The sequence below is a fragment of the Sipha flava genome, unplaced genomic scaffold (genome assembly GCF_003268045.1).
Source record: "Sipha flava isolate LNK unplaced genomic scaffold, YSA_version1 48_pilon_pilon, whole genome shotgun sequence".
NCBI classification, from domain to species: domain Eukaryota; kingdom Metazoa; phylum Arthropoda; class Insecta; order Hemiptera; family Aphididae; genus Sipha; species Sipha flava.
In genome coordinates this window covers 246029-269624 of record NW_020273306.1, presented here as the reverse complement: position 1 = coordinate 269624, position 23596 = coordinate 246029, and the positions used below count along the sequence as shown (strand labels likewise).

The 23596-nt window shown below is 24.4% G+C and overlaps 3 protein-coding genes across 5 annotated transcripts in view; 1 reads left to right on the top strand and 2 right to left on the bottom strand.

Moving 5' to 3' along the window:
- Window positions 1–1683: 1683 nt before the first annotated feature.
- LOC112690120 (long-chain fatty acid transport protein 4-like) lies at window positions 1684–22921 on the bottom strand. Its single transcript, XM_025564046.1, has 12 exons — window positions 22570–22921; window positions 15603–15756; window positions 14481–14718; window positions 11912–12182; window positions 11579–11780; window positions 5017–5209; window positions 3513–3656; window positions 3263–3397; window positions 3138–3204; window positions 2394–2484; window positions 2167–2323; window positions 1684–2101 (listed from the first exon to the last, which is right to left on the bottom strand). The coding sequence occupies exons 1-12, from the start codon at window positions 22758–22760 to the stop codon at window positions 1947–1949; spliced, it is 1998 nt and encodes a 665-aa protein (XP_025419831.1). The 5' UTR covers window positions 22761–22921; the 3' UTR covers window positions 1684–1946.
- Window positions 6335–9515, bottom strand: LOC112690121. 2 transcript variants are annotated; one of them, XM_025564047.1, is made up of 5 exons: window positions 9182–9515; window positions 8300–8396; window positions 8004–8163; window positions 6478–6670; window positions 6335–6419 (listed from the first exon to the last, which is right to left on the bottom strand). In XM_025564047.1, the coding sequence occupies exons 1-4, from the start codon at window positions 9207–9209 to the stop codon at window positions 6611–6613; spliced, it is 345 nt and encodes a 114-aa protein (XP_025419832.1). In that variant the 5' UTR covers window positions 9210–9515; the 3' UTR covers window positions 6335–6419; window positions 6478–6610. The 2 variants fall into 2 exon arrangements, with proteins under 2 accessions (XP_025419832.1, XP_025419833.1); XM_025564048.1 differs by lacking the exons at window positions 6335–6419; window positions 6478–6670 and adding an exon at window positions 6677–7525 and having other exon boundaries at window positions 7587–8163; window positions 9182–9514.
- LOC112690119 overlaps window positions 13747–23596 on the top strand; it is a 28734-nt gene continuing 18884 nt past the window's right edge. For both annotated transcript variants that reach the window (XM_025564044.1, XM_025564045.1), the window contains exon 1: window positions 13747–13978. The gene's annotated coding sequence lies outside the window, so the exon portion shown is untranslated. The remainder of the gene's footprint in view (window positions 13979–23596) is intronic.

Below are 23596 nucleotides of genomic sequence, written 5' to 3'. Positions count from 1 at the left end.
ATAAAAAAATAATAAAATATGTTTGTGTTAGTGACTAATATTGTATTTTGGTGTAATTATAAATGAACTATTGAACTAATGAATCATATGATGGTATTATTATGAAAAAACTCATATTTATTACGAATAAGTTTATTTTATGTCTTGGTTTTACATAATTATGATAATTATTTATATACATATTAAATATTATGATATAATTTATACAACAGAACTACAAAAAAAATCATATGTAATACTTATAAAGAAATTGTAGTATGTATAATTTTGTATAGTGTGAATTGCTTAATTTATACTCGGTAATATTTACTTATTTTTGTATATATTAATCAGTTAAAATAATTTGTCTTACTTGTATGTATGTATGTCTTAAGTAATAGTATCAACAATGATTAAGTTTTTGAATCTAAAAATTAAATAAAATAAAATTATAACCATTAAAAATAATATATTACTATTAAATTGTGCATATAGAGAATAAGTACAATAGTTGCAGTAAATTTGAGTTGTAACCTAAACAGCTAATGAATTAGATTTTTTAAGCATTTGAATGTCTTTGATTTGTCTACCTTATTGTAATTGTATGACATAGAGAAAAAATTATGTAAACATAGACTGCAAGTTATTACTTTTGAGTATGAGATTTATGATATATAATATTGCTTTTAAAATAAACAAGGAACTGTTGGATAACCATAGATCAAATTAATTTTAATATTAACATTCCTAAGCTAAATATGTTACATAATAACGTATTACTTTAAATAATTGAAATCATCAATTATAGTATAATAATATATTAAATATTAAATTAGTCCCTTATGGTCAAAAACTTTGAAAAATTGAACTTTTTTGATATTATTTTTGTAAACATAAGTTTTTTATATGACCACTAGATGCAATATTTATTAATGTAGCACATACTGTTGTTTAACATACATAAATAAACATCTTAATAAACATAATGATGTTCATTAAGATATTTGATTGACTAAAATAATAACAATAATTTATTTTGTGTGTATAAATTATCAAATGGTTTGCAATGTTTACTCAATTAAATTATATATTTTGAAGTCTAGGTATGAATTACATTGCATTAGGATATATTCATTGAATAAATCCAAAAGAGCTTAATGTTTTGTACTTAAATATTTGTGTTTCAAAATATTTTTTTTTTTTTTTTTTTTAATCATAGATAAATAGATAAATATTGTGTGAAATGTAGAGATATTATGTCTAAATTGTCAGGGAAAAAAAATGTGTGTAATATCTTAAAATATAAATGTATTAGAAATTAATAATTAGTAACACTGTAATATTTATAAAACCCACATTTAAATGTAATGAGTAATCTATAATAATATATAATTACAATAGAACTAATTTAAAATATAAATATGTTAAACTACTTCCAACTGTGTTTTATTTTTACTTTAGAGTAGCTACTAAAAGTGTATCTAGTTAATTGAAATATTACTATTCAAATAATAAACATTTGTATTACAATTTTATTGGTTTAATTTACGTTAACATATAATAAATTAAATATATTGTGTTTCGTCTTTAATTTTTTTAGTTAGTTTATTGTAGTCTATCACGTTTTATATAAATTTTAAGTGGGTTTAGCTATTCAAAATTATAATTCAATCAATTTTATAAAGTAGCTCTTTTATATAAAAATTGAATAAAAGTAACATAAACTTTTATTAAAAAATTTTAAAACAATGATCAAATATTATAACAAAAAACTTAATGTTTAGTTGATGTACAAAAAGGAAACACTTCTTTAATCCTAAAAAAAATGTCAAGTCTTTGGTTTTTCTTTTAAACATTATACAATGTAAATCACCATATGTGAATAAGTAAACAACAATTTGATTACATTAAAAATCCCTTGCGAACCAATATGTACAATGGTCAGAAAAAAAATTGTATAGAGTAATTCATAATCTTATTATTCCGTTTGTGATTTTTTCATGTAATTCTTGAGAAAGAGGTACAAATTTGCTTCCTTCATTGAAGTATAATGAATCGTTGCCCACCTTTGTAAGATCATATCCTTCATTTTGAATATCATTTTTTTTCATTTTGAATGTACCTGAAAGTTATGATCCATATTACATTAAATATCACCATGAAACTTACATGTAAGTAAACACTTACCAGTGAGTGATACAGGTGTTTTAATAACTCTTAAAAATAATGGTCGTGCATAGGCTGGTAACTGCTTGTTGATACCAGCACATAATTTATCAAAATCCAAGTCTCCTGCTTCATCAACAATGGAAGCCATACCAGCTTTACCTTCTGTGTTCGGTACCTAAGTTAAGTCAATCAATTATTAAATCAGGAACATTTTAATTATTTTTTTTTTTTATGTATTATACTACCTCTACTCCATAAACTATGCAGTCTTTTAATTTCACTATATTACTGATAGCCGCTTCAACTTCCGATGTAGAAACATTCTCACCTTTCCACCTAATTCATTTAACAGATATAAATCTTCAAAAACTAATAATTTTTTATTAATAACTAATAGTTAATTAAACTATTAGTTATTAAAGGTTGGGAACCAACTTTTACGAGTTATAAATTAACCTAACATATGTTGAGTTTAAATATCGGTTATAAAACATTTACTTACTATATTATGTTATTTTTTAAAATTTACTTTTATCATCAAATAAAAATATTTTAGAAAGATATAAATTAAATAAATTAACTCAGCTTGCATAATATTTTAGAAAAATATTTGTTGAGGTATTTGACATATATTTTTATAAATATTGTGTAATTCAATTTAAATTAGTATTCAGTAATGTGAGATTAAAATTAATGATTCTAGTATAATGAGTTGTACAAATGTCTAAGATTAAATATACAAGTTTTAGATAAAATATAACTGATTGAAGTTAATAATCATTCAGAAGCTAGTATAATAGTTACAATAGTTATTAAATTATTATTAATAAGAATAAGATTAGGAAAATCTTTTATGGACATTTTATTGATTTAAAACATATTAATTATTATTTATTAGGTACATTAAAATCAATTTTATAATATAAAGATAAGAGAAATTTAAATAGGCACTTTAAAAAAATATTTATTTTATCATGATTGTAATATACCTGAACGTATCTCCAGTACGGTCTTTAAAGTAAAAAAAGTTGTGTTCATCACGAATCAATACATCACCTAAGTCAAAAATGTATATTTAATAAAATAAAATTATAAATGTATACAAAAACATTACCAGAATTAAATGCTTGATCTCCTTTGTGAAAAACGTTTCTGATGATTTTTTTTTCAGACGCAGATTTTTCTACATAACCACTAAAAGAATTTTCTGTTGTTTTTATTATTTTCCCAACCAATAATCCAGGTTCTCCTATTTAGGTAAGTAAATTGTGTTTTTAATTTTTTTTATGTTAAATTAGAAACATGATAAATGTGTTTTAAATATGAAAACAATAAAATTAATCAAATTTTAATTAACAACTTACCAACTTCACATTTAATACAAAGATGATTTGCTCCTCGGATTGGTTCATTAGTATCTGGTTCTACACGAATTAAAGTGACAGGATAAAATGGTTCTCCAATGAATGGAATAAATCCTACTGCTCCCACTTTATTTGTTGCATTTACTAAAAAAAAAAATTCACTAACATTAAATGTTTAAAGTGATCCTATGTAAGAAGTCAATGTAAGAATGTAAGGTATGATATTATTTGCAATTTATGAATTGGTTTCAAATAGCTTAATTATAATATTTACATTTTCTACAAGTATGTTTATGAATAAATTATTTAAATTTACTAAACATTTAGATCTACTTTGTACATAAGACTTCATTTTATTTTAAATGCATTTTTGTTTTTGAAGTACGTTAAAAAAATATAAATAAGCTTTTTAAAAAACAAATTCCTAATAATAAAAATGGTTACCTACTTGTTTGTTATCGCTCCACCGTATAAAATGTATCTCCCTGCCACTCTTGTTTGTTATAGCCCCGCCGTAAATAAAATAAACAATACAATAAATATAAATACTTTTTCAAAATTTAATATTATTTATGTATAAAATTAAAATTTTAAAAATGTATTATAATTATAAATTATAAAAAAATATGTTAAATTACAAAGGAGGCCAGAACTCAGAAATATCGTTTAAAAATGTAGTAGTTTCAAATGCTCCTCAAGACGTGTTCTCCTCATAAATTCTGTTAAATACAATTCCAGAAAATTTCTATTGGTTTCACTACACTTTTTATTTCCTCACTTTGCAGAACCCCTTAACTTCTCAATATTTTGGGTGTGTGCCCCTGTGTACGGATCAACAAAATTGTAGTTGTGGTTAACAGTATTATATTGGAATTTGCTGCAAATAATTAAAGCTTTCCAACAATCTGATATAATTATTGAGCCTGGATTTATATATTTTTGTGTTAAATGTAATAATGTTTTCTCCGATCGATCAGGTACACTAAATGTATAACACGCGTTGGTTTCCCTATATAGTCCACCGAAAATCCAATGCTGTAGCAGAATACGTCCAGCATAATTTTTTCTACGCACAAATAAACTTTCATCTATTTCGACAAAAGACCGGGGCTTTCAATTTCTTTATTTTGATTATTTTCTAACTTCCATACACTCACGAAGATAATTATTATTTATTTTGCATACGACAGCGTAAATAATTTATTAAATTAGATAAAATAGATCATCTATCACCAGTTAAAACAAACACGATAATTGTAGGAATAGCGTAATAATATAATGTAACCTATATGGCGGAGCGATAACAAACAAGAGTGGCGAGGAGATAATTTTTATACCTACTGGAGATAACAAATAAGTAGGTACCTACCTAAAATTTTTAGGCTAAAAATGTAAAATTATAATAATCTTAAAGCCGTCATTATTAATATAAAATGATTAATTATTTAGACTAAAAGTATACTTGTATATAATTTAAATGATTTATATAAGACTTGTTTTTTACTCATATTGGCATTTCCTTCTGTAGCTCCATAAAATTCTGCTACTTTCTGTATATTAAAACGCCTGGTAAAATCTTCCCATATCTGAGGTCGAAGACCATTTCCAATAACCATTCGAACCTGATGAGCATTGTCAGCATATGATGGAGGTGAAGCTAAACAATAACGACACATTTCACCTATATATTGTGCAACCTAAAATACAAATATAAATAAGAGAATATACTCATGTAATCAGGGCCGGATTTAGGAACGTGGGGGCCCTAGGCCCACCCTTAGAAGTAGATTTTTTTTTCGATTAAACATATTTATAGCCAAAATTCAAAATAATCCGAATTTTGATTAGAAAAAAACAATGATTTGTTGTGATGAAACAATAAAGGTAGTAAATTACATTTATTAGATTATAATAGGTACTGCCAATTGTCATTATAATATAAATATAGAACTTAATGAATAATTGTTATTATATGATAACTTTGCGAAATTTTGTCGGCGCAAATTTTTCAACAACTTGTGAAAAATTCAATGATCGTAGTAAGTCAAATAAACAGCGCAAGGCCTGACAGTCGACTTTGTGTCATTGAAGTTTGTAGTAGGTTTTTTATAAACTTCATTTTTGAAAATTATCGTTCCCCGCTACAGCTGGACACCACATTTTCTTCAATAATTCTATGTAAAAATATTTCCCATTGCTCATTATTTTTACGTGTTTCTATATAATATATAGATAATATATATTATATATTAGGGTGGTCCTTAGCTACAGAAGTCAATATTTTTTTTAAATTTGATGACGAATACCCCACATTTTGTTCTATGTATTAAAAAAATAATTATGATAAAGTTTGAGCGTGATAATTCTACCTCTTCCCGTGCTTCAAAAGGGTTGAAGTTTTATTAATTGGGAATGAATTACCATTTTTTGCGTTTACTCTCTTAAATATTAATGTTATGCAAAAAACTTTAAGTACCTACTATTATTATAGTATATATATTTACTAAATAAACGTTTCTTATAAATATGTTGTGAGGTTGATGGTTATCCGTTTATTTAAAAAAAACTGGTCCAATTTAATGTTTTAGGAAATGTTATAAGTTTTAAGTTTTTGTCTTCTAATCTCTTAAATTTTAAAGTTACCTAAAAATCATACACACATTTTGTTATAGAACATAATATGCTGTATTAAAAAGGTTTCTTGACAATTTTTCAAATATAAATAATTAATAATATATTTATATAAAATAGATAAATAACATTTTTATTATGTTATTATTTGATTTAAAAAAATTACATAAAAAAAAAAAAAAAGACAGAAATATAATAATTTTACTATTCTGTTGAATCCTTTGTTAACATGTCTTTATTACAACTTGGATATTTTTTACGGTATTCTTGTATTACCTAAAAAAAATCTTAAGTGACACTAGTTATCTTAATTAATTATTAACATATAACTTACCTTCAATACATACTGCTTTTGATTTTCATTGTTTGTAAATTTTGTATTAAAATGTTCCATCAATTTGACTCCATGTTTGACTGCATAATTTATGACGCTCAAATGGTGTAAAATATTGTTGGCCTTTATATAACTATAGATATTTGGCCGATTTTCCGGATTTTGATGTAAGAACTCCATGCTTAATTGGAACCTTCGGAATATATTTTTCAATTTAGGCGTCAATAATTCAAGTGGTAAGTCTTGTTTTAGAAATTGTGAGACGTCGTCAATTTTTAATAAATATTTTTTTTGAATTTCTGTGTTAAATTCGTCATCCTCATGATCGTAATTTTCTAATAGTTTTTTAGCTATTTGTTATTTTACAGATTATCAGATTATCAATCCTGTCATCAAATATCAAAAAACAAGAGGTTTCTTCTCTAAGATACCATAAATGATTAATACATATTTTATAGCGATCTCAGCCACTTGCTTATCATCGGATTTATAGTCTTCAAGTTTTCTTAAAAAATTACATAATTATAAGGGGCTTCAATGACATTAGGAGACCTAAACCAAAACTCTATATAGTATTTTACAATAAAACAACATAGTTTTCAATAAAGAAATTTCTGCTCTTGTCATTTTAAATTGTTCTTGAAATATGAATATTTTTAAATAATATATTCCTTTACACATCCATCTAGCTAGATAAGTTCCTGGACGTTTAAAATTAATAGGTACCTTTAGGTGGTACGCCATCCAAAAAAATTATTACCAATTCCAAAAATTCTTCGTAATCATCCCTTGGCAGATTTTGGTTTAAAGCATCTTTACAAAATAATATAACATCATCGGCTATTTTATGCAATATTTTTTTTACCCCATTATCACTTACCCAAGTACTAAATTTAGTTTGATCTATTTGATTCCAGTTATTTTTTAGTTAGTTTCCAGTTATTTTTTAAAAGTTTAAAAATAGAAATTTCGGGACCGGACATTATTGTAAGTTTTGAGTATAAGAAAACTGATTGCAAAATAATTTCAAACATGTGATGCCGATAAGCTAAAAACAGTATTAGCCTGTTTAAAATTAAATGTTAACAAATATTGTTCTAATAGCATACATATTCTATTTAATCTGCCGCTATTGCATGCTGTGGTATCAAAAACAAACGCTTGCACTTTTTCTAATCTCTTTTTCTAATGTGTCATACACTGCAGAAGAAATTTCCTTTCTAGTACTAGATGACAAATGTGGTACTCCAAGAAGTTGTTCTTCGTTTGGTGCTGTTATAATAACTGGTAATCTGTTTACATTTATTGTTCCTATCAAATTAGGAAGTATTTTTGAGTCCCAGTGAACAACTACAGAATTTAAGTTTAATTGATGGAATGCTGTTCTAATTTCGGAAGATATTTAGTAACAAAAACTTTCACAAGTTCTTTTAATCGAAGAGTGATTTATTGCATAGTCATTTATATCTACATTAAATACCTCGGCACTATACTATTAATTAGTGAACTGCATCCCTGTCACTAACCTTACGTTTGTCTAAAGCTGATGCTAGACGACTAGTCATAATTTCTTCCCTACCTCGTTTATTTTTTACTGGCATTGTAATACTTTCACACATTTCGGAATCTTTAGAGTTAAGCACATTACGTTCATCACCGCTTGATATACTTTCTTCAACATTAACACTGTTAGATGGGCAAAGAAAAATATAATGATACAAATAAAATAATAGATATAGTAAATTTTAAATTATATATTGAGTAAATTATTGTTATTATCATTAGATAATTTTTTTTTTTTTAAATTACAAAATTAATTTACCCGGTTCCATAATCGATATTTGTTAGCTTAAACAATTCTCTCCTTTGCTCTCGTTCAGATCTTCGTTCTTCAATTGCACATAATTTTTTTTCCACACCTGTCATATACCCAACATGACCTTCTTGTCTTTATAATGTTAAAAACTGCCTGTATTTTTTAATTTTAATTATATTGAAAGTATCTTTGTGGGCAATATCAAACAAATTATTTAATGAGTTTTGAATTTTTTTTTCATTGTACTGTTGTGTTGCAGACTTTTTTGTTTTATTTTTATCTAAACTTCGCCAACTTATTTTTCGAACTATATCACAATGATATTAAGTAGAAATTCTTGCTTTTTTCCAAAACAATAAGCATTCATCAGCAACAAGGCCCGAACTATCATTTAAATTTAAATTTACAACGCGCATGTTATAAAATAATACCCGAAGGTAGTCTCCATTGGAAAGTAATTTATTTCCAGTAATTTGATTGACCATATTACCTAAAAGAAAAATATATTGACGGGGCATTTTTAAATCAAACGTAAAAACTAAAAAAAAAAGAAACGTATAACACTTTGTGTAAAAAAGTTGCACAAACTTATGACACAACTGAACGTCTAAACAAACCGACAGATTTATTGATAATGGCAATTTAATATTATGTTCTATTTCTATTAATCGCCTATTAAATTTATTATAAGATATATGGCTATGACATGTAGATAAAAATATAATAAGTGTTATTGTCAAAGATATATGTTTGTGGTTCTATTGTCCTATTGTCTAAAAATACATAGTCTAAATATTTTATTATCGGAGGACAAATATCAATGTATCGATATACCGTCACCAAAAATACTAATATATCATCAAAACAAAATTAGAATTATTTATTTACAAAAATTAAGAGGAATCGTCCCTGTCATTGAAGTAGATTTGAGTTCAATTTGTGATTGTTGTAGCAACACTTTCCAATGTATACACAAGACTTGACATCATGAGGGAGTAGTCGCACTAATAGTATTAGTATTTAAAACCTTTATACATTAATTGTTTGAACTGCATCGTTACATGGTAGAGCAAAAAGCCATACTACTTAATTGTGTAAAATATTAGCATGTATTATAATATTATTATAATAGTACTGAAAAACAATGTCATCTGTTGATTACAAACTTAAATATTGATAAGTTATTTAAAATTGTTGAAAAAAAGTCTTAGCTGATAAATGATAATTAGTTTTGTTAAACATTCAGTTTTTTTTTAATTAACAGGAAACCATCAATCTTACAACATATTTATAAGAAACTTTTATTTAATAAATATATGTAGCTACAATAACTAAACAATAAAAAAAACTTTAGGTTTTATGCATAACCTCAATATTTAAGAGAGTACACTTTAAAAATGAAAATTCATCTCCAATTACAAAAACTTCAACCCCTTTGAGGCACGGGAAGGGGTAGATTTATCACGTTCAAACTTTATCATAATTATTTTTTTAATACTTAGAACAAAATTTGGGGTACTCCTCATCAAATTTTTCAATTCGAAAAATAAGGACCACCCTAATATATATATATATATATAGATAAATAAACTGAACTGTATCAATTCATTACCAATCATTACTAAATCATTGGGGTATATGCTAACAACGTAATTTGCAGCAGATCGTAGCTCAGACGTTTCTAGTTTTTCAAATTTATTTAAAAACTAAAACGTTGACAAATTTTTTCGTAAGCAGTTATATTTTGGGTTAATGATACTACCAATTGATCAATTAATGAAATAAAACTTTCTGATCTAAATTTTACTTTTGGTGATAACTGAATTGAGGCTGCTTGATTATTATCTAATGAACTAACAGTGTGTCCTAGGTGAACGCGATTTTGCGAGCGGGTTGGCGGCCGGACAGTTGACGCGATATTTAACGCGAGCAAACTTTACAAGCCTTACATTTCTTTTTTGATAACGAATTGGCACATAATATTTTAATCCTGACCTTACTTTTCCTTTTTTTAGTACCTTCTCTTCATATTTAATTCGTATTTCTTGAATAAATGACAAAAGAAAATTTAAGGAATTTACAGCAGTTTGAAGAATTATTTTCGGTTCTTGTAAAAGATTGCTCGTTAAATCGAACCTCTCTAAAATATCATTCCAAAAAATTGTATAAAATGCCACTTCAAGAGCACATATGGATTCATTAAGTTTTTTAAATTTGATTTTAATAACATCTTCTTGATTTAGATTATTTGAAATTTCTAGTAAAGCTTCTAATACTGTATGGACGTATGATTGAAGACTTAAGTGTACCTAAGTCTACCTCTACGGTCTAACGCATCAATGTACAAATTACATCTTTCTCTGCGTTATCACATGTTTTTATTTAGAACTTATGCGGCACGTATATATCTACAACAGTGGCCAGGTGGCTTGCTATACAAGTTAAAATATGTGTTAATTTATAACTATTTTTAATTAAAATGTCTATAAGTCTACAAGATAATAACATAATAACATAAGTATCGAAAATAAAATTTTAATTTATACTTGTTAACTCATTACTAATTTGTATGCAATTATAATATATAAATATATTATTAGTTATTAAATATTAATGATAACTAGGGCTAGGAAGTTGTTGCATTTTACATTTTTATTTTTGGAACTTTTTAAACAATGCTCTCCTGGCCCAAATGTGTTTTATTAGCATGTGAATCCGAATAACTAATTTTAATTTTGCATTTTTTGGTGTTTATTATTTTTTAAGTCATTTTTTGATATTTTTATTCATTTTTACTGATTTCACACTTAGTGGCGCAACTAGTGGTGGGGTTTAGGGGTTGAACCCCCCCCCCGAAATTTTTCTGAGATTTTTACAAATTTAACGTAGGAAAACAAATTGTTTATCTTGAACACGTGAAACGGCTGATTGATATGAAATATCAATATTATTTGTACTATAATTGATAAGAATAATAATATGACAATATGAAAAGTTGTGTGACGTACTGTTCAACTTTAAAATATCAATAACCTTGCTACTTCGATTTCTCAATAGTCTAATATTTTTTTTGTGGTATCATAATATGAAATAGAAGTTAAACCGTTTATTTTGTAATTTAAATATTTTACTTATAAACCCAACCTAATCTTACTTCCTTATCCTCACCAAACACTTGCAGAAAATGCTTATTTTTTTCAAATTTACAACCCCCTAAATCCGGCCCTGAATGTAAAATAGTTATTACTGAAGTAGTTATACAATTATCATACATATTTTACTTACTGTACATTCATACTTAAGACAATCTGTCCAGTATTTAGATGCTGAAAATTTTGATCTTATAACACAAGTAGCACCTCCTAAAAGAACTGAACTAACACCCAATATACCACCAGCAGTATGATACAATGGTAATGGAGTATATATAATGTCATGTTCATATATACCAGCAATTTGTTTGGCTCCCATTGCCATATATATTGCCCTGGAATAAGTTAGCTTCAAGTGAGTTTGTTATAAAATTGACTAAATATAACATAATTTTGGTATAAGATTTTTTTTTTTACATTCATAGTTTTTAACATTAGAATTTATATAAAAATATTTTATTTTTACCTTGATTGGGTCATAATAGCAGCCTTTGGCATACCTGTAGTCCCTGATGTATAAATGTATAACATTTGGTCACTAGATTTACCTTCTGAAATTTCTTTAACAGGAGCATTTTTTGATACTTCTTTTAGTTTTTCATTTAAGTTAGTTGCATTATTTAATTGCGTATTAGTTAAAGTAGTGTCATTAGTGTAATTCGATATGTACACATTGGACGAAGCGAATAGAACTTTTAATTTATCATCAACAGTTGTATTAACAATGTTCATCAATGCTAAAGAAAGTAACAAATGTATGTATTATTAAAACTTAATAAGATTCATTAAAGCATTCATATTCATTAACTTCAAAAAAATATTAGTTAATAATGAGAAGTAAAAGTAAAATATTTTAAAATTTTAGACCATGTTTGCAATGATGTAAATGAAATTATTTTAGTTTATTTTATTTGTGCTAAGTATGAAAATGAGTTTAAACTTTTAACAAGTAATTATTGAACAAATATTTTTTGTGTTGATAAATAATTAATCATATGGTAGGTATATTGTAGCTTCTAACTATTATATCATAGGTATAAAAAATATTTAATTGTTTCAAATAAATTTTAAAACTACTTATTCACACTGGTTTATTTTTATTATTAATTAAATATCAGCAAAGAACACCTTATATTTCAGGAAAAATAATAGCATAAGGTACTCGAGAAAATACTATAATATATATAGGTTATACTCTACAAAATACCATGACTATTCAACAAAATCAAATATATATAGTATTATATAAATTTTATATTCTCGTTATTTCTCCTGAATTACTGAAGTCTGAAATCTGTAGTAAAATACTAGAAAGTCTAGTAGTGTTCATAATTATTATTTATTTTGTAAAATTACTTTTTCATGTCAACTGTGTATTAAATATTTATATAATAAAAAATATAATTGGTGAAAAATTATATTTTTTAAAATTCAATATTTACGAAAGTAGATAGTATATTTAAAAAAAAAAAATAAAAACATTACTAATTGAACATTTAGATTTTGAATATGGTATTCAATTGATAAGCAAGTTATACAGTTTAATATTAATATAAGTATGTATCAACTCTAACTAGTTTTTCACTGCAATATAAATTGTTTAAATTATATGAAGGGTACAGGGAAAAAACCAGAAAAGTCACTTTTTTTCCATAATGGTTATTTTGGTATCAAATTATTTGTATTGACGTATTCTATAATTCAAGAAGTCGAATCTGGGAAAAAAGCAGATTAGTCGTGAGTTATGACCACCGAAAGTTTTGGCATACAGGCAAAAATTATTAGGTTTTGAAATTAAAAACACGTTTTTCTCGAAATAAATAAAAAGTGACTTTTCTGGTTTTTTCCCTGTACCCTTCATATATACCTACAATAATATTCTAAAAAAAAAAAAATCATTAATAAATGAAATATTGACTTACATATGTTAGGTTTACTAAATTTACTTATTAGATGTATGAATAATATATAGTTGAAGCTTTTTATGAATAATTAAAAAGGAAAAAACTATAATATTGAAGAACATTCATCAACAGTGCAATAATCAATTGCTTGATAAAAATATTATGTTCTTCTCAATTTTAAAAAAAGTCGATGCACCATAGATATTTAAGACGCATGGGCATTATTGTACTTAAACGTTCCTTTAATTTGTGGTGGTAAGTACAGATTTATATTTGATAAATGATAATATTATAATTATTTTTAATTTATGTTTGTAATTTTTTCTTATCAAAAATAATTTTAAATGATAAAAATTACCGCGAATTCTTTATCGCTAGTCACTACATTGAATAAACAACAAAAGTAATATTGTTTTATAGAAGTAGTTTTATTTATGAACTTCGTGATCATGTAATAAATTCGTTGCTCTTATACTATTAGTTATTACTTATCTTTTATATAGTATTATGAATTAAGTTCAAATTTCGATTTCTTATGGTTATAATTTTTTGCTTTTTATAATTATTTTAAATAACTATTAATTTGATAACAATTCATCGGAAGAACTTAATTCAACTTAATCTATAATGTAAGTAACAAGTTTTATTGTTATATTTCAAAACATTTGTTCATTAATACTAAAATATTTGTTTTTGTAACTATTATATATTATAAACTGCATTAGCATTACACAGTCTATGTTTAAGTTTATTTCCCAGGTTTAATGTTTAAAGTATTTTTAAACCACAATTCTACATTTTTAACATAACTAATATTTTAATTTAAGTTATTGACTGCTTGTTTATTTTCATGGACCTTATTTTTGAAATAGTTAATTATCTGAGACAAAAAATAAAATTTAATTTTAAGTACAATACATTAAATATACTTCAATTTTACTATGATATTATAATTTATTATTAGGTTATTTTTGTTAGTGTTTTCCTTCTTTTTTTTTTTGTAATATCAAATTCAAACTTTTCAATGGTTATCATTTTCTGAATTTTTTTAGCTCATATGTAAATTGTATAGTCTAAATATTTCATTATATGATGTTCTCAAGTATATTAATACAATATATGTATACTTACCATTGATTTGTTCTTTGCCGATTATAATTGCTGTACAGTTAGATACTTTTATGGAATGTACCAATGTTTCAGCTTGTAAATTATTGTTAATTAGAGCTGAGATAACACCAATTTTTGATAAACCAAACCAAAGGCACACATACTCTGGGCTACTTTCCATAAACAAAGCTATTACATCACCTCGTTTAAAACCTTGTTGTTTAAAATAATTGGCAATTTGATTGCTGCGTTCTTCTACCTTGAAAGTTGAAAATCATTACTATATTATAATTTATTAATTTATTAAATTTTATTTATTTTTGTGTATTTAACATTATTTTTTTTTTTTATAATAATATTTGATTGATAGATCAAAGTGTGTTATTAAGAAAGAGTAGTTGGGATTAAATTTAAAAATAATAATCATCTAAGATTGATAATTCCTATATAATATTATTTAAATCATTGATGTAGCTTGAAATAATATGACATATTTAAGTAAATTAAATATAAAAATATGTATACTATAAAGCTTTAGAAACACCTACTCATCAAGCCAATAATTATACTATAATATTGTAAAAGGTATTATTGAATAGACTTAATGTAACTATTAAATTGTCTTCAGTGTTTTAAATTGTTTAAAGACATGTACTTAATATAATTTATTAACTAAAATGCAATTTTCCAAAAATACTATTAAGAAAATTAAATCATATTAAACTTTTATTTTTAGAATAGTTAAAATGTTTATAAAAAATGTAAGAAGGTGTACATGTGTAGTTTATTCATCTCAATTTGATATTGTGTGTCCTATGAATTTATATTCAATAGAAATAAATGTAATATTATCTTATAATAGTGATACCTATATTATTTTTTAATGTGGTATGTTTTACAGTTAATTTGCTATGTAGACTTTGGGTTTGGTATTTAATTAACTATTACAAATTAGTAATGATAATATTAAAATTTTGAAATATATTTTTATGATTTATGTAGATCCTTTTGATGTCTACCACTTAAAGTTGTATTGGGATTTATTGTATTAATTTATCATTTCATTTAAACTAATTACACAGTTATATTTGAATTAATTTATTTGCTATAAGTTATTATATTTGTAATCATAATGATACTTACCTCTATATACCTCCATGAAGAATCTTCATGCTTAAATGCTATTTTATTAGGCTGTTTTAAAACAATTCTTTGGAAAATTTTAGCATACGTGTTGTATCCTAATAAATTCCATCTCCTTATCTTAATGAAATATATAATATAGTTTTTGATTAATCTGGAAAAAAAGAATTTTTATTATTGTCTATAATGTATAAGTTTATTATTATCTTATTGACAAATTATAAATGAAGTCAGGTTGAATATTACATTCAAACAAGTTCTTGTGCTTATTAGACATAAATAAATTACATATTTACATTATAATCAATACAGATTATGGTTTAAATATGCATTTCTTTCAACTATAGACTATTATTTACATTATCAAATTTAATTATTGAGTTATAATGAAAAAGTAAGCTATCTAGTTTTTTCTTAAGAACCTATATATATATATATATATATATATATATATATAGAAAATAATAGATGCATATTCATTGTTTAATATTGGGACTATAACTCACTCAGCTACCCTCATATATGGTCCTTTAATAATGAAGGATTTCATAACTACAAATTAAATAAAATATTTAATTTTTTAAATTATAATGTAATTCTTAACAACTAATTTTATAATACTAGTATACAACTTGAGGAGCATTCAAGAATTACATCGGCAGAACATGTGTGAAAGATATCGAGAAATCTAAGTGTACTTTAGGGAGCTAAATTTAAAATCAGATGTGAGCATTATATTTATCAAAATTAAAATTAACGCGCGAAAAAAGCAAAAGTTGTTGAATTACCGACAGCAGCGAACACGTGTCATCTTATTATTCTTATTATTATATTTATTTTGATACTGAATTGCAGAAATTTATTTTATTAATTTGAATAAAATAATTTATGGGTGCTATGAATGACGTTGATGTAAGATAGATAAGGGGGGGGGGAATAGTCCCTGTCCGACGTACATTAACATGGAGGGAGGAAGGGAGTCAAATATACTAAAAAATATACTCACGTAATACTTAAATGTTCCCTTGTTGATTAGATTAATTTTATCTTTTATTATAATTTAAATAAACAATACTTTTTTTAATAGGTAATTCACTCTAGAAAAATAATTTTCTCATAATATTCATCTGAAATAGTTAATATTAGTGTGCATGTATATATTTTATACATTCATATGTACTCTTACTTAAAATAGCATTTATATTTATATTTTATTTTATACGTTTAAAAATGTTATATAATAATGATTGTTAATAATGAATACAACACTGTTCACATGCTCGTATGTAATATGTTTCTCTGTTTTATTTATTATTGATAAACCATCAAATCACTCTGTATAACTCAAAGCCGTGCGAATATTGTCCTTGATTGTTAAATAGACATAACAAAATATAATAAGGTAGCTAGTCTAATAATTGAACAGCCGATGACTCCCTATAACGCTATGTAGCATATTTAATAATATAATATATAATAGTATTTCCGCTGAAATTATAAGATAAGCAAAGTGGAACAAGGAATTTTCACGCCCTGGGAAAATTACGCACTATCATAGATCAAGAATTAAATAACCTTCCCTAAAGTTTTTTTTTAATAATTAGAATACAGTCATACTTATTGAATTATATATTATCAGTAGAGGTTGGATTAATATTCTCTTAAAATCCTTAAAATATATCGTTTAAAAAACGAAATAAATTCTTTAAATATTCTTCAAAAATACCAAATTTATGATTTTTGATATCCTTAAAAATACAAACTTTCATAATTCTGTAAAAAAAAAAAAAATTTAACTACTTGGTTTAGACTTATAATTTATTAAATTTTATTATTAATTTAATTTACTATAACTTTTAAAAAAAAAAAAAAAAATAGTTTAATGCCAATTTTAACCATACGTGGATTACAACTAATAACAAGTGATTTTTTTAACAATCCAGAAATATATAAAAACAACTCGCATTATGAATATTGTATTTGTTGGTCAATATTATCAAAATGCCGAAGTACGTAATACGAGCATGTATGTGCAGACAAATGAATACGTAATATAATGATAAATTATTTTCTTCGAAAAAAATATTTACTAACATTTTTAAGTTGTGGTGATTTATTATTTGTCTAAATGTCTATTTGTGTAATGTGTACATCCAAAATTGTAAGAACAGTGAAAAGTGATAAGTTATCCCTGATAACTTACAAAACATGTCTTTACTATGGCTCTACATTTGTATATTATATAATATAAACAAAAAATAATATTTTACGTATTTAATGTTAATTAACACAGCAAGAAACGTGATATTTTTATTCATTAATTAATTTAGAATATACCAATATTTATAATAGTATATTATTCTAAATCTTATTATTATTATAAGAAGGTGAATAATAAATATATGTAGAAATATTAATAATATAATTTAGATAGTATTTAAAATGAATTTATGTTATTCTTGCACTCATCTTAACTAGGTGACACTTACATTGAATTTAACTATGATAAGGTCATTATTATTTTAAAAAGTACGCCAAGTCATGAACAAACAGATACGTGCACAAATTATAATACATAATAATTTTTTTGTAACCTTATTTTAGTATATCATCTTAAGTAATGGTTTAAGAATTAATTAACAAAGAATATATTTAAAAAAATTAGTTCCCTTAAAGTATTATAAGATTTGAGTTGGTAAGACCCTCGATAACATCATTGAGTTACGTTGATTTTTTAAGTTTCTGAATTCATTGAGTTAAGATTTGTAAGAATACAAATTTTATTTTAATAAACAATGAAATGTATTTATAAAGTAGAATTATTGTTATTATTTATTCGTTTTATCTTATTATTATATCTTATTAAGAGTATTTAAAAACAATAACTAAATAATAATTATAATTAATTCGTTTTCAAAGATGATAGTAGAATGACGTGGCAATAGTTGATCAGTCGTCGATTGCCAGCTCCGGAGTAACACCTTCGTTCACTTGTTCTCTTGGATGGGTAAGGGGTGACCATCCGAGAATTGAGTTTTATGTTTTTTTAACAACATAATTGAATTTTGTTATTTTTTGTGAAAAATATTTTCGGTAAACAATATTTTGGAATATATTTATAAGTTTAATATGAACGTTAGGAAATTTTATCTATAGACAATATTTTATGATTCGAATTTTACATAATTTAAGACATTTTTTGATGGGTGTATCGATTTAGTTTTGATTAATTTTAGTATTAAGAATACTCAATTCTCATATGTTTATATTATGCTAATAAATAAAAATGTGAAATATCTAGGTATAAAATTAGTGATGTGACCAATAATCTGTGTAGACATACTGTTTTGATTCAGTTCAGTGGCGTATACAAGGGGGGTGTTTGGTAGATATGAGTCGTATCATATATTACATCAGCGGTTACCAACCTTTTTAGTAGTGCGGACCACCAATTTCGTAGAAAATGTTTGAGACCCACCAATAGTTATATATGTATAATATGCACATACGTTAGTTATTACAATTTATTTATTAAAAAACAATTGTTTATCAAAAAATAGAACTTCATTGAAGTAGATTATTCAAGAGTTAAACAATTTAATGTAATTTTGGATTGTTCCCAATGAGATATCAATATTTGGATTAAAAATGAAAAGTTTTAGCCTTAAATTTCTCAAAATTCAATTTATTCCTACATTTATTTTTTAAAAAGTAGAAAAAGCTCGTTCACAAAGACACACAGGTTGTCGAAATATAGCCCACTAAATTTCTAAGTAAAATTTTAGAAATTGCTGGAAAGTCTCGCCGAATATTTAAGTATAATGGTAATAATGGTGTAGTTTTAAAAAACGAGTTTAGAGTCTGATCACATTAGAGTTCAATCAACGAATCTTCTTCACTTGCTGATATTTAATATTTTAAAAATATATGTAAGTAATGTTAATAAAATATGGTTCACGGCCCAGTACCAACTGCTCGCGGCTCACTTGTGGGTCGTGGCCCATGGGTTGGGAACCACTGTATTACATTATTATAGGAATATAGGTAAATCGATAATTCAATATGAAATATAAAATAATGCACAATACTAATTACATATATACAGGTTAACATTATCGCGATTGCGACAATACGTGACGAAAATTATTCGTTTACGTTTTCGTGCAACACAAAACGTTTAATAATAATAGGTATTGTAGCATCGAATACTGATATTCGAATAGTCAAATATTCGAATAATATATGGTAAAGCTATCCGAATTCGAATATACATTACATCTCTATTACAGACATTATGTATACATATTAATTAATTAAAATAAAAGTTTTAGTTTGTACGTATTATATATAATATTTAATAATTACAATTAACACCCTCCTTCAGAAAATCCTAAATACGCCACTGATTCAGTTAGTATCTATATACAAAGCGATAAGAGTCACAATTTGCTTACTACCCGATCAGTCTTCCATAGTCACTTTTCGATTTATTATTGGAATAATATTTATTGTTTAACTTATTCTCATTTTTGAATAAATATTATTTTACTTTTTCAATCATAATTTTTTTTACTTAATATATGATACTTTGAAAATATAACGAATTAATGATGTAAACATTATCTATAGTTATGGTCTGTAGAACTGTAGAAGGTTAGTGAAACGGTACGTGCTGTTTTACAACACTCTAAAATGGTGAAGAACGATTACGAGTGAAAGTGGTAAAAATATTGGTATGTAGGTAGTTGTGTAGCATAACATACTAATATGACGTTATAGCTTGAATTCGACGTAAAGAATTACAATTTATTGGTCTTAATATCAAATTATATATTATATTTTGATTCATGGTGAAATAAATAATATTAACAATTATTTTAATCTCATAAAATAAAAAGATTTTGGAACTTTTGAACTTATAAAATAGTACTATATTAGTAATATAGTACTTATAAATAGTAAAGTAATGTCTGAAGTTTTTTTTTAAATGTTAAACTACATTTTGTGGAATAAAATAAAATAAATAAAATTGTCAAACTATTTAATTTTGATACATTTTTGAATTTCTGATGTAATTATTTCTCAAGTTAAAGAATTATACTACTACTCTAGTACTCTGTTAATCATGTTTTACAATTGTTCAGTGCATATGCTTCGTTTCCATATTAAGTGAGCATGAAATTGTGAATTTAAATATTTTGACAATAATAATTATTATTTTATAGATTTTTTAACTTGTGTATTTGACTCGGTATGACGTAAAAACTAATATACATTGTATTTATGTGTAAATTAATGAATATTTATCATTATTTATCAATATTTTATCATTGTTTAAGATCGAATAACAATTACATCTAAGCTATTAATTTAATTTTAAATTATAAATAATCGTGTTAAATTATTTTAACTGATTTTTATAAAGCTACTATTTACTTTAAATAAATACGTAATTTTCCAATTAATTTCGTTGACATACTGAGGCTAATCACTTAACTTATAAAAATTATATCTGAAAAATCATGGTTGTTTTAAATAGTCTATGAAATGAATAAATAAACAAATCATATAAAGGCGAAAATTCTTTGAAAATAAATTTTTTTTATATATATTTTAAATGTATATAGTTTACTCTGACATATGTAACTTAAACTGGTATTGAAATTTTATTTGATGGGGTACATAACCGTAGAGGTTACTTGCAATTATGTGTGTTATGTTATATAAGTTTATGAAATATTGGCAGGAGTTTTACTTAAATTCGATGTATAATCTATACATAGATATGGTTAAGAAAATCTGTTATTATTTTATCTTTATTTTTTATAGTCGAAATATATAGTACCTACCTATTTTTATATTTTATCTAAACCAGTTAAGGGTTGTGTTAATTTAAGATAGAAATATTTTGTATGTATAACCTTAATAATTGTCAAATAATAGTTAAAATTACTAAGTTTTATTAGTAAAAATAAAGAAAGAAAAAAATGTGAAACTTAATTTTAGTTTTTGGTATAGGTTGTTAATTTTTATCAATAATTAATTTTTTTTGTCGAAATTCTCTTATGAACATATTGTTTTAAAAATATACTTTTTGTTTCTATTTAGTTAATTTGATACGATGAAAACAAATACAAAATGTGGTTATTTAATAGCTATTGGTTAAACATTCAAAACAAGTTTCACCGTAAACAATAATATTATGTAACTTAATCAGTTTTTAATCGTATTGAATTATTGATAACGTTCTCGAATCTACATTATGCATATTTATAATTTACTCAAAAAGGATAACAAAATAATCTTCATTATTTTTATTCATTCGTGATTTATTATTTGCTAAAAATTATCTTAAAAATATGTTTAAGATTTATTTATATTTCAAAAAATTTTAACCTAAAATATTTGAGTTATAATTTAATGTATTTGTAAAATCATTACGAATTTGATTATTTTTATAACAATCAACTCACCTTTGATCTTTTTCATACCTATTATTCTGAAGAATATATTAACTTTTTGCTTTTAAATCGTGCTATTTATTTATTTTATAAGAATTGAACATTTAAGTTTTTATGCCTACAGAATTATAATTCTCGGGTTAAATTATAATTAAATAACATAATATTAGATTAAACAATAATTTATTTATCAGATATATTTAATTTGTATTTATTTCGTAGTCGAATATTATTGATAAAGTAATGAGTTACGTTTGTCAAAAATATTTTTTATTGAATTTTCCATTTATTCTATGGTATAAATATATGGAAAATATGAAATTACATTTTTAATAGTTTAACCATACAAGGTTTCATACTTATTACAATAAAAATCTGTTTTTTTGTACATCTAATGGGTTTATTTGATTATAAATCTTGTACATTTTATGTTACCTCTTCCGTTTAATTTACTTTGAATATTTTGTTGTTAAATTATTATTTTAAAATATTTTGTCTATACTTACATTGCGTCTCTTGGAAGTGTTTGCCAAACTCTGATCAGTAAATTCCAGTAATTAATCATAAACCATCCTATACCCAAAACTGGAATTACATAAAGTATACAATATTTGAGGTTGATTAATAAAAATGCTACAGCGGTGAGGGCCGAAATCAAAACTAATGACACACTATGTTGATTTTCTTTATTATTCATAATTAAAGTTAAATGTATAAGCAGTAAAAAATAATTTTTCACACGATTTATGCTCTTTCACGTGCACACTGTGATGACTGTGTTTTACAACTGCTTTAGTATAGTGTGTAGACAACAGAGTTGGTAAGTGCCCAGCGGATGTGCGTGCTACTACTAACAGTCTATATAGTCTACAAGTACGATATAATTTCTACGGAGCGCGATATCTGGTGGCACACGATGTATTTATTGAGGAAAATTGATAGCATACAATAATGTTATCTTCATATTAGTTATTAATTCATGAACTTAAATTATGTATTGCCATTTTGATTTAATAATTGTTTTTATGATTATAGTAAAATAATATATATACATATATATATATATATCTAAATAATTACTTTTTCTCCGACTAAATCAACATATTGTTAGTATATATAGTATATACACTAACAATATCTTTATTTATTTGTATATACTATTTACAAATAAATAAAGTTAATACACGTAAACTCTGGAAAATATGTAAATATTAATTTATAATATATCTAACCTATCTATATCCGCTCAAGTTATTTTTATTTAGATAATTAAAATAATAAATATTTACATTTAAATAATTAAAATAAGTAATTACTTTTTATCGATTATTTGATTAATTTGATATGTTGATAAATAAAATCATCTGTTAGACGTAGTTGCGTTAATAAATATACATTATTATTATCATTGTATTCTAATCTTAAGTATACAAATTTAAAATTTTGATTCTGTAAAGGTTAAGTTTTCTATACATTTTGAGTTATTGCTGTAATAATACACTTATGTATAAAAACTACGTATTTTATATTTTA

Coding starts and splice junctions, on each gene's coding strand:
- LOC112690121 (XM_025564047.1), bottom strand. CDS start 9,209: ATGACAGGGACGATTCCTCTTAATTTTT. Junction 8,164..8,299: donor AATATCGATTATGGAACCGG/GTAAATTAATTT, acceptor CCCATCTAACAG/TGTTAATGTTGAAGAAAGTA. Junction 6,671..8,003: donor CAGCTTTAGACAAACGTAAG/GTTAGTGACAGG, acceptor TATATTCCGAAG/GTTCCAATTAAGCATGGAGT.
- LOC112690120 (XM_025564046.1), bottom strand. CDS start 22,760: ATGAATAATAAAGAAAATCAACATAGTGTGTCATTAGTTTTGATTTCG. Junction 15,757..22,569: donor ACACTTCCAAGAGACGCAAT/GTAAGTATAGAC, acceptor CTTTTTTTCCAG/ATTAATCAAAAACTATATTA. Junction 2,324..2,393: donor GCATAGTTTATGGAGTAGAG/GTAGTATAATAC, acceptor GACTTAACTTAG/GTACCGAACACAGAAGGTAA.